General features: G+C 36.6%; 1 protein-coding gene across 10 annotated transcripts in view; it reads left to right on the top strand.

The window, feature by feature from the left end:
• ERCC6L2 (ERCC excision repair 6 like 2) overlaps window positions 1-15,653 on the top strand; it is a 167,345-nt gene that overhangs the window by 58,382 nt on the left and 93,310 nt on the right. For all 10 annotated transcript variants that reach the window (XR_010322946.1, XR_010322945.1, XR_010322947.1 and 7 more), the window contains 2 exons: window positions 7,230-7,325; window positions 10,747-10,846. Coding sequence is in view for 6 of the 10 variants with exons in the window: in XM_010587479.3 (XP_010585781.2) it covers window positions 7,230-7,325; window positions 10,747-10,846 (196 nt within the window). In the remaining 4 variants the exon portion in view is untranslated. The remainder of the gene's footprint in view (window positions 1-7,229; window positions 7,326-10,746; window positions 10,847-15,653) is intronic.

Raw genomic sequence — 15,653 nt, 5'->3', positions numbered from 1 at the left:
GGAATGGTTCCTGTCCTGTGCCAACAGAAGGTTTGGGGACCATGACCGCCGGGATTCCTCTAGTCTCAGTCAGACCATTAAGTATGGTCTTTTTATGAGAATTTGGGGTCTGCATCCCACTGATCTCCTGCTCCCTCAGGGGTTCTCTCTTGTGCTCCCTGTCAGGGCAGTCATCGATTGTGGCCGGGTACCAACTAGTTCTTCTGGTCTCAGGATGATGTAGGTCTCTGGTTCATGTGAGTTCTTATTTTTTAAAGACTGTATTTTTCATCTTTAGAAGTCCTATTTTATTCTTTTTCACATCTGCCAGATCATTTTTACTTGTGTTTTGTGCTTTATGGGTTCCAGTCTTTCTTTTTTTGTTTTAGTCATTTAAATCATACTTTTAAAAAAACCTCCTTTTGGAGGGGTAATTTTGCTCTATTAACTTCTGTACTTGGGGGTGCTAATCTCTTTGTTATTTCCTCTTGCTTATGGTAGATTATTTCTTCACATATTTTGTGATATTTTTTATTTTTAGCTTATCTTCAGTGAGATTTTTTTCTTCAGTGGAAACTGTTTGAAGACTGGTGGTTGAGTTTTCCACTTGTGTGGTTTTGTCTCTGCTTCTGCTAGGCATCCTAACTAAGGCAGGAGAGGTTTTGGATCCTTGTTTTCCTGTGACTGAATTCAAGGAGTAATTTATTACATATGTCTGTACATAAAGAGCATAGCATAATAAATATGTTCTTCAACTGTGTTTTTACAAAAGGTACATAAGCAATAACCAGAACCAGTCGTTAATTTTTCTTAGACACTACCTTTGATTGGAAATGTGTGGGCCTAAATCTGCATGAGGCTCAGACCTGTAGTTCCCATTTTTTGTAGCAATGTCTCTTTTTCCCCTTCGTTTACGTCTTGGTAGGTACGAACTTCTTTTTCCCACTATGTTAGTGTGCAGATTTTTTCTTTTTCTAGTTTACCCTTATAAAAGCGGAGAGCTCAGTAAAACAGTAAAGGGGGTGTTTAGTCCCGGTGAACGGTGACTTGGCCTATGATGGTGGTGTTGGAATGAAGAGACGTGAGTAGATTCAAGATATATTTTGGAGATGCTGGTGGCGTCAGTGGTGAGGCCGATCTTCATTTGTGTAGCTTGAACAGCTGGCTGGTTAATGGACTATTTACTGTGTTGGGCAAGGAGTGGATTTTCAGGAGAGGATCCAAACTTCAATTTTGGACATACTAACTTTGAGATGTCAAATAAATAAGCAGTTGGCACATGAATCTAGAGCTCGGTAAAGAGGCCTGGACTAGTGAAATAATTAAATAGTCAAGAGTCACCTGATAAGATCACCTGGGGAGAGCTTGGAGAGAAGGTGAAAAGATGAGCCCTAAAGTGATACAGCATGTAAGGGGCACTGGAAGAAGAACCTGCAACAAAGTGGCAGAAAAGAATTGCCAGTGAAGTAGCTAGGGGATCAGTATTATAGTGCAGTGTTAAAAAACTGAGAGAAGAGGGTATTTAAAGAAGGAAAGAATATTCAACTATGTAGAATTCTGCTGAAGAAGATAACTGAAACAATTTTTTGGCTTTGGCATTCATTGGTGACTTTGATAAGAGTAGCATTTGAGGAGTGATGGTGGCGCCGTGGTTAAGAGCTCAGCTGCTAAGCAAAAGGTTGGCAGTTTGAATCCACCAGCTGCTCTTTGGAAACCTTATGGGGCAGTTCTACTCTGTCCTATAAGTTCACTATGAGTCGGCAATGGGTTTGGTTTTTCGTTTGGAGGTAGAAGGCAATTTATAGTGTGATAAAGAAGTGGAGGCAAGGAAATGGAGACCTTATGTGTAGCAAAATTTTTTTTCAAGAAATGTGGCTATGAAGGGAATCAGAGAAATAGGGGGAGTGATTAAAGAGGAGTATGGGTTTTTATTGTTTTTAAGATGGAACTTTGTTGACGAGAATGATTCAAATAACTTAAATGCTCTAAATTCTTATTTTAAAAGTTTTTTTTTCTTTTTTTCGCAAAAAACTGTATTTTGCAGGACAGGTTCAGAGGCCTGATGTAGAATGCCATTAGAGCATGATAAACAAAGAAGAGTTGAGCCAGGAGACCTTACTATTGATCAAAGCGCTAGTAATGATTCCCAGTGCCTGGTGTAAAATACCAACACAGTAATAGGGCTGCCATAAAAATAATAATAATAATATTAACTATCATTATTAACTTGTTGCTTCATTTCAGTGATGGGGTGGACTGTTGGATCTTTAACATACATTCTGTATATACAGTTCTGTTCTATTTGGTGAACTTAGAATCCGTCAGAATATTCTTATTAGACTTAGTTGGTGTAGGGAGATGTGGAGTGATACGTAAAGCATGAATACACTGTGATGTCAGGTTGAATATATTCCACAGGATGGAGTAGTATGTATTCAGGATACTACCTAAATATATACAGGGTGAGTTGATAAAAGAAAAAAGGATTCATTAAACGTTTATTAAATTGTTCCTAGGGAATTAATTTCTAGCTGGCTCCCCTTCCCCCAAACATTACTATATTTGTTGGTTTAAAGCTATTTACATTCATGTTTTTTAATAAAGGAGTTTTATTTTAAAGTTTTTAAATTTGTGTCTAAAATCTACATTTCAAACAAAAGTCAGCTATGTAATTTGTACCATGTGTTTGAGACAATAGCACAACTTTGGAGCAGGATACTTAAATTTCAGGATCAAATTTTAAATTTCCATTTACCACTGTTTATACACAGGATAATATTTAAGGATATTTTATTGTTTTAGTTGACAGTTTGCAGCGCACATTAGATTGTGTTTTAGGTGAAAGTTTACAGAGCAAATTAGTTTCTCATTCAATAAATTGTACACAAAGTGTTCCATGACATGGGTTGCGGTCCCCATGTTGTGTCAGCGCTCTCCCCGTTTCTGCTCTGGGCTCCCTGTTTCATCTGGTTTTCTTATCCCTCCCTGCCCCCTCATCCTTACTTTTAGGCAAATGTTGCCATTTTGGTCCTGTATAATTGTCTGTTCTATGGAGCACGTTCTTTTTGGGTGTTACTGTTTATTTTGTAGGCCTCTCTATTGCTTGGCTGGAAGGTGGTTTCCAGCAATGGCTGCAGTTCCAAGTCAGTGGGATGTTTTAGGGGTATAGTCTCAGAGGTTCCTCCAGCATCTTATCAGGCCAGTAAGTCTGGCCTTTTTTTATGAATTTGATTTTTTGTTCTACATTTTTCTCCTGCTGTGTCCTGGGGACCCTGTATTGTGATTCTGGTCAGAACAGTAGGTAGTGGTAGCCGGGCACCATCTAGGTCTTCAGATCTCGGGGTCATGTAAGCTGTGGTGCATGTAATCAGAGTCCTTTTTAAAACAAGTGTCTTGATAAAATCTTTAAATTTTTGAGAACTATATTTGTGAGAAATATTTGTTAGCATTGACGGTCCTTTACGGCCTTCACCTTTTCAGATTTAATGAACTAGAACCTCCGTAGATAACTAACTGTATGTCTATCAGCAAGTCTTAGGATTTCCATTCCTGGAAATACTACCTCTCTCTTAGCTTTTTCATTTCCCCTACTACATTGCCAATAAAAATAAAAAGTTGCTATTTTGAAATGCCATGCCTCCTTTCCCTTGAATCAAATCTTATTAACACTTGGTCATCTTACCTCTTTCCCCACATGCCTAAAATTTCAGAAGAAAACTGTTGTTCACTGTAAAATGTTACGGTTTGCATGACATTTGCATTAGCCTTTCATTACTGAGTCTGTTAGGAACTCATCCATTTTGGTATGACATCTGCTTACCTGTTATTATCCTTTTACTTTGATCAACTCTTTAGGACCAATTTTAGTATCAAAAATTTGAGATTCTTAGTTACTGTTTTTTTATTAGCCAGTGAAAATCATGACAAATACCTTACATGTTTTTTTACACTTTAAACTGCCAAGATTTATTTTCTTCTGAAAATATCAATAGTTAAAAAATAACCTGTCAGTGAAGAGGCTTATTTTAAATGAAATAAATCATCTGCTGTGATATATTTAGATTGTTATTTTGGTGGTATGGATTAAAGCATACATATATTTGAGCAGTTAGGTAACTAGACAGTATTGCTGGTCCTTATGATGAGTGAGTAAGAAAGACTATTTTATCAATTAACGTATTTACTCTGAAGTTTACAAGGTGTTAGGTTAAAAATATTAGAATTTCATGTAATGATCCCTATAAACATTAGCCGAGGTTATGCTTGGCAAATAAAACCAGGATTTTGATGGTCCTTGTTGTAATACAAGAGCTCTGGTGGCCCCGTGTTTAAAGAGCTCAGCTGATAGCCAAAAGGCTCACAGTTCAAATCCACCAGCTGCTCCCTAGAAACCCTATGAGGCAGTTGTACTCTGACTTGTAGGGCACTATGAGTTGGAATTGACTTGAAGGCAGTGGGTTTGGGTTTTTTTTTTTTTTAATTCTAATACAAAAGAGCCCTGGTGATGCAACAGTGCATTCACCTGCTAACTGAAAGGTTGGCGGTTCTAACCTACCCAGCAGCCCTCTAATCTTCTGTAAAGATTACAGCCTAGAAAACCCTATGATGCAGATCTACTCTGTCACATGGCATTACTATGAGTTGAAATCTAGTTGACAGTACCTACTAACCAATCATTCTAATACAAGGAGTCTCTGGCTGGGCATAAATGGTTAAGCATTTGACTACTAACGGAAAAGTTGCAGTTTGAACTCACTAAGAGGCACCTTGAAAGAAAGGCCTGGCAATCTGCTTCCAAAAGGCCACAGCCTTGAAGACCCTATGGAGTGCAATCTACTCTGTACACATGGGGTCACTGAACTGACTGGATAGCAATTGGTTTGGGTTTTGGGGGATTTTTTTTTTTTTGTAGTCTTAATACAGTTCAGGATTCCTAGTATTACACATGATTTAATGCTGAATGTGTTTATTTTTAAGTTCCAAGAATTTCAAAAGAGTAGCATTTTATTTCTACCTTTAAAAGCATTTTATCAATGAATTGAATTTTTTTCATTTCATCCATGAATATTTTACTATGTATCTCTATAAGGATCTCTTTTTTCATAATAAAACCATAATACTATTATCACATTTAAAAAATTGAGGATAATTTATTAATATTATCAAACACCCAGTCAGTGTTCAAATTTCCTCTGTTGTCTCATAATTTTTTCTTTGTGGTTTGCCTGAATGAGGCTCATTCATTGTGATGGTTCATATTATCTCTTAAGTCTCTTTTATTCTACATCCTTCAATTTTTGCTTTCTGTTTGTTCTTCTGTACTTTGTTTTTCTTTTTTCTGTCTAACTGTGGGTTACTTGAACCATTTTTAGAGTTTTATTTTGATTAATCTGTAGTATTTTTTAGTGTATCTCTTTGTATAGATTTTTTTTTTTAGTGGTTGTTCTAGGTTTTACTTTATGTATACATAAATTTACCACAGTCTACTGGTGTTGATGTTTTACCAGCTGGAGTGAAGTGCAGACACCTTACCACCCTTTAACTCTCTTTACCTTCCTGCATTTATAATATAATTGTCTTAAATAATTCCTCTACATACTTTGAAAATCACATCAGACAAAATTCTGCCTTGACCGTTCTTTTCTTTTAGCAATTCTAAGTGTTGTTTCACTTCCTTCTGGCTTCTGTGGTTTCAGATGAGAGATCAAGTTGGTGTTTCCCTATAAGTAATGTGTCATTTCTCTCTGGCTGCTCTCAAGATGTTTCTTTGTCTTTGGTTTTCAGAAGCTTACTTATGATGTGTCTTGGTATGGATTTCTTTGGGTTTATCCTGCTTGGGGTACTCACCTTCTTAAATCTGTATGTTTATGTCTTTATCTAAATTTGGGAATTTTCAGACATGTTTCTTTGAATACTTCTTCTGTCCCCTCCTCTCTGTCTTTTCCTCTGAAAGGCTGATGATATGAATGTTAGCTGTTTTGTTATTATCCCTCTGTTCACTTTTTTTTTTAGTCTATTTTCCCTCTGTTGTTCAGATTGGGTAAAAGATACTAATCCATGCTCAAATAAACTGGTTCTATCCTCCGTCATCTCTCTACTACTGAGCACATCCAACAAGCTTCCCCCCCCCATTGTATTTTTAAGTTGTAGAATTTTCATTTGGGTCTTTCTATTTCTTGCTGAGACTTTCTTTTTTTTAAACAAAAATTTGTTTCAAGTATGTTGTAATTTCTTGTTGAAGCATTTTTAAGATGGTTGCATTAAAATCCTTGTCAGATAATTGCAATATCTGATTCATCTCAGTGTTACCATCTGTTGATCGTCTTTTCTTCTTTAATTTGAGATTTTCTTGATTTTTGGCATGTCAGCTGATTTTTTTATTGTATCCTAGACATTCTAAGTGTTATGAGATTGTATATCTTATTTAAAATCTTATGTTTTAGTGGGTGTCCTCTAATACCCTGACAGCACGTAAGGGTGGAAATCCAGGTGGGGCCATCAGTTTTTTCTGTGATATTTGGAAAGAGTAGGGATGTTATCGTCCAACATTCTTCTCTCTTGCTAGGGTGCATCTCTTCTGATTCTTTGGCTAAAGGGAGATGGCTTTTCTTGGGGTTTTTTTGTCTGTGCCTGTTGCTATTTCCAGTTCTCTGGCTTCTCCAGAACCCACTCTGGGATCTATTAGGTAAAAAGAAAGCCTGAGGACTCACTACCATATTATTTCTTTGGTCCTGTGATCCCTAACTTGTCTGTCTTCTCTCCATTTTTCAGAGTATTCTTATGTTTGTTTTATATATAATATCAAGGCTGTTTAGCTGCATTTGGCGAGAGGAATAGAGAGAAGCATGTCTACTCGTGGATTGAATTATTAAATGTGTATATTACTTTATTTAGTTTCAGTATGGAAGCCCTGGTGGTGCAGTGGTTAAGCCTTTGGCTGCTAACCAAAAGGTCAGCAGTTCGAATTTACCAGTCACTCCTTGGAAACCTTGTGTGGCAGTTCTACGCTGTCCTGTAGGGTTGCTTTTGAGTCAGAAATCAACTTAATGGCAACGGTTTGGGGTTTTCAGAGTGATAGAGAAAACATTCTATAGATATTTCATTTGTGACAGATTTTTGTTTTATTCACCTTACTTTAATGATGTTAATGCTGTACCGTATTGTTTTGGCTGTAGAAACCTGGTACAGTTGAATTAAAGCACAGCAGTTGTTTTTTGCAGTTTTAATATACTCTTTCCTGTTTCCTCTAGGGCTGGTGGACTAGGCCTCAATTTTGTTGGTGCTAATGTTGTTGTATTATTTGACCCTACCTGGAATCCAGCCAATGATCTTCAAGCCATTGACAGGTATAAAATTGACAAAATTTAAAGTGCACTGCAAATGCTTTTAGTCTCAAAGTACTCCTGAGATTTTTAGATTGCGTATAGTATGAATATGGTTAGAAGATAGGGGAAACCTTGTGAAAAACTTCTATTTAAGATAACCCTAAACATCTGAATCCAAATGGCAAAATATTAATGGAACTCATGGCAAAAGGCGGAAATTAAACAAAGCCAAGAGGAAAACAATCCATCAGGAAGGTATAAGAGTTGCTACACAGCAAAACAAGAACTCTTATGGGGAGAAATGGACAAATACACAATCGTAATCAGAAACTTAATATACTTCTGTCAGAAATCAGTTATGAACTAGGTAAAATAAGTATATAGATTATCTGAATAACAATTATCCAGCTTAATTTAATAAATGCATATGACTTTATGACAACAGAGAATAGCCAGTCTTTTCAAACGTTTGTAAATATTTTTTTTTAATGAACATATATTCTAATTGGAAACCCTGGTGGCATAGTGATTAAGAGCTGCGTCTGCTAACTGAAGGGTTAGCAGTTCAAATCCACCAGGCACTCCTTTGAAACCCTATGGCCAGTTCTGCTCTGTTCTATAGGGTTGCTATGAGTCGGAATCGACTCGATGGCAATGGGTTTTTTTTTTGTTCATATATATATATATATTAATAGAAATCACTGATTCCATGACTTTAATACAAAAAAAGTATTTTTGGAAAATAATAATGAACATTTAGCTGATAAAAATCTAGTCACATGGAAATTTTAAAAATAGTTTGCAACAACTTTTGAATTGAAGAAGAAATCAGAAGAGAACTTACTATTTAGAAATAAATAACAATGAAATCACTATGGATCAATATTTACATTCTGATGATAATTTAGTCTTAAATTCATTTCTTAGAAAATCTGAAAGACTGAAAGAAGGATATACTTTAGAAAACTAGGAAGATAAGATGAAATAAACCTAAAGAAAATAAAAAGAACTGTATAAAGATAAAAATATAAATTATTGAAATAAAAACTAAAGTGTAAACATAAAAAATTTTTTTTAGTTATTAGTTGAAAAAGACAGTAAAACGGACAAACTTTTGATAAGTCTAGTCTAAGGTAAAAAGTCAAATATACACAAAAGCTTAGACAGTAGAAAGTCCAGCTGACTACCACTATTATTTATTTACAATGTCTAACTTTTTCTATAGTTTTATACACATACATTTGAAAATTCAGGACCTTTTTCTAGAAGAATATAAATTATTTAGATTAACTGAAGATGAGGCAAAAAACAAAATAGACGAATAATTGTAGAAGAAGCTGAAAGGACGGTCAGTGAACTACCACTTAATAAAGAGGCCTCGATGTTTTGTTTTGTTTTTAGTGAGAAACTTAATTTTCAGTGTCATAAAAGTTTATATTTCAGTGTTGTAGAAATAAGTGTCAAAAACATTTACTGAACACTTAATATTCACGAGGTGTCACGCCAGGTACTATGGACATTCAAAGGAAATCACGTGTGGATTTTGCCTGTATAGAAAATTAAATTACTCATACCGATTGCTTGATAGATACAATTTGGCTTATAATACACTGTGTTTACAAGAGCTCCTCAGTTACAGTATACACAATATTCTATTGGGTGCAGCCTTATATGAAGCAAATTAGCCCCTGTTCTTTAAGTGGCAGCAAAAATAAGGACAAAGGTAGAATAACAGCTATCATTTATTGGTTACTGTAAGTTAGTGCTTTCTTTCCGTGATTATCTCCTTTAATACTCAGCAATATCCTTATGCAGTAGATGCTATTATCGTACCTATTTTAGGTGTGTGGAAGCTGAGGCACAAAGCTTTACTAACTTGCTCAAGTTCACAAGGGCCAGGATCTAAATCCACACAGTCTGACCACAGGGCCTGTGCTTTTAACCAACCTTTCTCCACTGACAGCGTTCAAGGAAAATGGTCAAATTAAAACCAAAGACGAATCTCCTCCAATTTTTTTTCTTACGGCATCTGGTGTAATTTTGTGCTTTTTCATCTAGACTATTGAGAACTAACATATTCATTAACTTACACACTGTTTAAGTTCTTTAATGCACGGTAGAAGATCCATCTCATAAATTTCTGCTTTATGGACCAAGAAATTAATAAAGCATAGGTCTAAAGAGACAACATATATAAAAATTTTGTCCATAAAGATTAAAAGATATGCATTCTAATGGAATCTCTGCCATTCACCAAACTGGGCAGAGCATACACCCAAAGGTCATTGACTTAGATCCATTTCTGGTTTTCTTTAGAGCCCAAGTGCATTGTGGGAGAGAAAGGGATCATGAGAACCGTGGAATCCAGGCTGCGGGATGGAAATGAGAATGTAGGTCATGTACGCCTGGCTGTGTCGTGTCACAGGTCCCCCATTCCCCTCTGCGGGTATGAGTAAAGATTTGTAGGACCCCAAGATGCCCTCTACTAAAAGCCCAAATATAACAACATAGAGCGACCTCATAAGATGAAAAAAAAATTTTCCCCAAACTGTAGCATTTTCAGACATGTAGGCAGTATGGCATTGCCCATCTTCTCAGCAGCTGTGAGAGGCATTTAGGAACAGGTGACCTCACTCAGAGCACCCAGTAAAGCATCCACCTGGGAGAAGCTGCAGGGAATGAATGGACCCAGAGTTAACCAGCCTTGTGAGTCAGAGTAGAGTGTTAATTAGCTCTGTGGTCTGGGTCAAAACGCCTGGAGTACCAGTCCCGATGCCTGGGCCATCTCCCCGCAGACCTATGATTAACTGCTTCCCACCTTGCTTTTTGTTTTTTAACTTTGTAACAGTTTTATTTAGGTATAATTGGTGTATAATAAATGCACATATTTAAAATATAAAATTTGATACATTTTGACATATGTATTCACCTGTGAAACCATAACCACAATCAAAATAGTGACTATATCCATTATCCCCCAAATTTTCCTTGTGCCCCTTTGTAATCCATCCCCCCCCAAACTGCCCCTCATTCCCAAGCAACCACTGATCTGCTTTCTGTCACTGTACATTAATTTGAATTTCTGAGAATTTTATATAAATGGAATAATTTGGGTACACAACCCAATCGTAAGCTTAAGACAGCCATGAAAAAGGAAAACATGAATTTAGGAAAAGCTTTGGGACACTCGAAGGTGGTATTTATAACAAATGAAGTTGATATGTTTGTTTTTTCTGTTACTTTTCTTCACACTAATTAGTCTTTTTACATGAATTTCTATTTTTGTGTTATCATTAAATAATTATAGCATACCTAAGCATAAAATGTTTTCTTTTAAAATTAATTAAAAATGTAATAATGTTTCATTTTTAAGCCCAAAAGCTACTCCTTGAACCCGAAGTTGTTTCACCTGATTTTTGTTTTGTTTTTCATCTTTTTGCAGAGCGTATAGAATTGGGCAGTACAGGGATGTCAAAGTGCTTAGGCTGATATCCTTGGGCACTGTGGAAGAGATCATGTATTTACGACAGGTGTACAAGCAGGTAAATACATTTCCCTTACTGTAATTAAAAAGTAAATGTTTGTTTTTAAAAATTAGGGGAAAATTCATGTAAAAATAAAATTTTAAATTTTACTCTAACTATAATGTTGAACTTAATAAGATTATGAAATATATGCTAGAGTACATGATCATGTGAAAATACAGGTCTTGATTTAGTAGGTCTGGGGTGGGGCCCAAGAGTCTACATCCTTAACTGTCTCCCTGGTGTGCCCAGACTACTAGTCCACAGGCTCCAATTTGAGTAGCCAGGTCACAGCTCCCCAAACTGTGGGCCAAGACATAGTGGTATGCCTCAGATGGGTTACTAATGCACTGAGACATTGGTACCTACAGCCCCCTGGACCATAAGATCACCTAGACCAGCTTCCAGCCTTGAACAGCCTCCTCTGTTCACTCCAGGAGGCTGTTCATATGTTTCCATTTTCTACATGAGCCATGACATGAAAAAGATTGGGTCACACTGCCTTGTGATATCTAATGCAACCTTTTCGTGTTGAACATAATGGAACTGGGACCCAGAGATACCCCAATAAATGAAATTGTAGGAATAGAACTCAAGTGCACTTTGTGCTTTTAGTAATTATCTAAAATTGCATTAACTTTTTTTATCCTTATTGAGTGTCAATTACTGCTCCATTTATACCTCTAAATAAGCAAAGTTTATTTATAACTGCTCACTTGAGAAAATCTGGTATGAGGTTCAAGTTTAATTATAAGTGTTAAATTTGAATTGTTCCCTATATATTCTATTTAAGAGCAAACATCTGCCACATGTGGTGGTAGTTAACCTAAGAATGATCCAATCTTAAATATATGCTGTTTGCTTAATTCTAAAAATAGAATTGTACACAGCAGTCTTTGTTGTTTTCTTAAAGCTTTTAGCTGTGTAAGAAATCTTTCATCCTTTTGTTCTCTGGTATAGGACAACCACAACAGTAGCGTCCCTGGATCGGGGGATGGTAACTGGAGAGGGGACCAGAGAAACTCTGTAGGGTGATGGAAGTCTTTTACAGATTGATCAGTGTGGCTCTTTAATGGCTGTTTGCATTTATCAAACCTCATCAAATTGTGCACTTAAGATCTGTGCATTTCACTGTATGTAAAGGTTATTTTAATGAAGAGAGAGAGCAGTGACAACCAAACGTGATTCATGGTCCCTAATTGGGTTCTGGATTGGAAAAAAAACAAACAAGTTTAAAGAATATTTTTTGGGTAATTGAGAAACTTTGAATAATGATAGTACGCAAGATAATAATAAAGTATCCATGTTAAAGGTTTGGAATATGGTAGTGGTATTGTGGTAAATGTAAGTGAATGTCCTTTTTTTCAGAAGATTCCTGCTGAGGTGTTCAGGATGAAGGGTCATAATATCTTATTTATTTTCAAAGACTTCAGGAAAACAGCGTGTGTGTGTGTGTGTGTGTGTGTGTGTGTAAAGAGAAACAGATAAGATAAAGGAAATGTGGCAAAATGTTGACAGTTTCTGAATTTTAAGGAAGAATATATAGTAATACTTTCAAATTTTTTATAGGTTTGAGGTTTTCCAAATAAAAAGTTGGAAAAATTTTCAAACAATTGAGCCATGAACTTAAAATCTGTATATTTTGTGGTACATAAATTGTAACTAAAAAAAGAGTACTGGAAACAGAGTGGGGACAATTGGTGACTATTTGGAAAAAAGTAAAATGAGATCCCTACCTTACACCGCTCACAGAAATAACTTTCAGATGTATTAAAAAGCAAAACTTACTTGTAAAAATCATATAAGTGTCAGAAAAAAATATACTTCAAATCTTAGGTAGGAAAGGGTGCCCCAGAACGAAATAGAATGACAAAGCCTCCTAAGCAGATATTGTAAATTTGACTGCATTTTTTATGTGAAACTTCCACGTGTCTATATTAGTTTCCTAGGGCCGTCATAACAAAGTACCAAAGATAGGTGACTTAAAATGGCAGAAGTTTATTGTCTCACAGTTCTGGAGGCTACATACAAGTCCGAATACAGGATGTCAGCGGGGCCATGCTTTCCTGAAGGCTCTAGGGGAAGATCCTTTCTTATCTCTCTCAGCTGCTGGTAGGTAGCCCCAGGCATTCCTTGGCTTGCTGCCTCACCATAACTCTAATTTCTGCTTCCACTGTCACATGGCATTTTTTCCTGTGTATGTGTGTGTGTGTGTGTATGTGTATGTGTGAGTACGTGCGTGCATGCACACGTGCATATATGTCTCTTTTCCTCTCTCAGAAGTATACCACTTACACTGGATTAGGACCACCCTACTCCAGTATGACCTCATGTTAACTGATAACATCTTCAAAGACCCTATTTCCGAACAAGGTTACCCTCACAGGTACAGGGGTTAGGACTTAAACATATCTTTTTGGAGGACACAATTCAACCCATAACAATGACAAAGAAACTATAAACTGGCTTAAAAGAGAAACTAGGAGAAACTATGTTCCGTATATATAATAAAGGATTAGCATCAGAATAAAGAACTCCCAGAAACAAACAAAAAGACTATGATTAGGCATTTCACTGAAGAAAAAATACAAATGGTCAACAACATACATATGAAAAGATGTTTAAACACACTTGTAATCTAGAAATACTAAATAAAACCAAGTCATTAGCTTTGCACATCAGTTTCATTACAGATTTTTTGTTTCTTGGTTTTGACCTCTCATGAGCATGAGAGATACTCATATACTATTGTTGAGAATACAACTTGGTACACTCATTTTAAAGGCTGATCTAACAGCATGTTAAAATGTAAAACACGCAGTACCTTCTCCATACCCACCTGAGAGAAATACTCTCACATATGCATAGTGAAGGATGACAAGGATTATATTCAGCATTTTTGTTTTCATTAAGAAGAAAATAGTGTAAATGTCTGTGTATTCATGCCCATTCCAAAGAAAGGTGATCCAGCGGAATGCAGAAATTATCGAACAATGTCATTAATGTCACAGGCAAATAAAATGTTGCTGAAGATCATTCAAGCACAGTTGCAGCAGCCCATCCACAGGGAACTGCCAGAAATTCAAGCCGGGTTCAGAAGAGGACGTGAAAGGAAGGACACCATTGCATCAGCAGATGGATCCTGATTGAAAGCAGAGAATACAAGAAAGATGTTTGCCTGTGTTTTATTGACTGTGCAAAGGCATTCAGCTGTGTGAATCATACGAATTATGGATGACATCGCGAAGAATGGGAATTCCAGAACACTCAATTGTGTTCGTGCAGAACCTGTACCTAGACCAAGAGACAGTTGTTCGAACAGAACAAGGGGATACTGTGTGGTTTAAAATCAGGAAAGATGTGTGTTGGGGTTGTATCCTTTTGCCATACTGATTCAGTCTGTATGCTGAACAAATAATCTGAGAAACTGGACTACATGAAGAAAAACTCAATGATCAGAACTGGAGAAACCATGATATGCAGATGACAGCATTGCTCACTGAAAGCAAAGAAGACTTGAAGCTCTTATTGATGAAGATCAAAGACTGTATGGATTACACCTGAACATAAAAAAAACAAAAATCCTCACAACTGGACCAATAAGCAACATCATGATAAACGGAGAAAAGATTGAAGTTGTCAAGGATTTTGTTTTACTTGGATCCACAATCAACAGCCATGGAGGCAACAGTCAGGAAATCAAATGACGTATTGCTTTGGGCAAATCTGCTGCAAAAGACTTCTTTAAAGTGTTAAAAGGCAAAAATGTCACCTTGAGGACTAAGGTGCACCTGACCTAATCAGTGGTATTTTCAGTTGCCTCCTATGCCTGTGAAAGCTAGTCAGTGAAGAAGGAAGAAGGAAGAATGGATACGTTTGAATATGGTGTTGATGGAGAGTCTTGAATATACCACGGACTGCCAGGAGAACAAACAAGTCTGTCTCGGAAGAAGTACAGCCAGAATGCTTCTTAGAAGTGAGGATTTCATCTCATGTACTTTGGACGTGTTATCAGGAGTTATGTGTCCCTGGAGAAGGGACACATATGTTTGGTAAAGTAGAGGGTCAGCAGAAGAGAGGAAGACCCTCAAGGAGATGAATTGATACAGCGGCTGCAACAGTGGGCTCAAACATTCAAACATAGCAACAATTGTGAGGATGGCACAGGACCAGGCAGTGTTTACTCTGTGTACATAGGGTCATAATGAGTCGTGACTGATCGGATGGCATCTAACAATAACATAATGATAACATAAATTTTCGTATGTCCGTATTATGTAGTACTCTGCAGCAACAACAACAAAAAAGATTATATTAATTGAAATACACTGATGTGGCAAGATTTTTAAGACAGTTTCAACTGGGGAAAAAAGCAACTTGCAGAACAATATATAAAATATATCAACTGTGCTTATAATAAGTAAAACCATATCTACATGTATATATAAATACCTTTAACTGCATTGAAAAAGATCTAGAAGGATACGCCACAATATTTCAGCGCAGGTTTTCTCCGGAGAGCAGGCTGCTAAGAGAGGATCAGCACTGTGCAAGGGGGACTTAAAACTCGATGTGTGTTGTTTGCATCTGAGGCGATAGTGCATTCAGATGTTTCATATTTTTCAAAAATAAAAATACTGTTATGCAGCAAATGGATTCCTTCAGATTGGGAGCGTTACAGGAAGTCTGAATTTGGTATTTATATATATATGTGCCAAAACCAAACCTGTTGCCTTCAAGTTGATTCTGACTCATAGCAGCCCTATAGGACAGAGTAGAACTGCCCCATAGGGTTTCCGAGGAGCAGCTGATGGATTCAGACTGC

The sequence above is a fragment of the Loxodonta africana genome, chromosome 9 (assembly GCF_030014295.1).
Source record: "Loxodonta africana isolate mLoxAfr1 chromosome 9, mLoxAfr1.hap2, whole genome shotgun sequence".
Taxonomy (NCBI): Eukaryota; Metazoa; Chordata; class Mammalia; order Proboscidea; family Elephantidae; genus Loxodonta; species Loxodonta africana.
The sequence above is the reverse complement of the archived record's forward strand: the minus strand, read 5'-3'. Positions and strand labels throughout refer to the sequence as shown.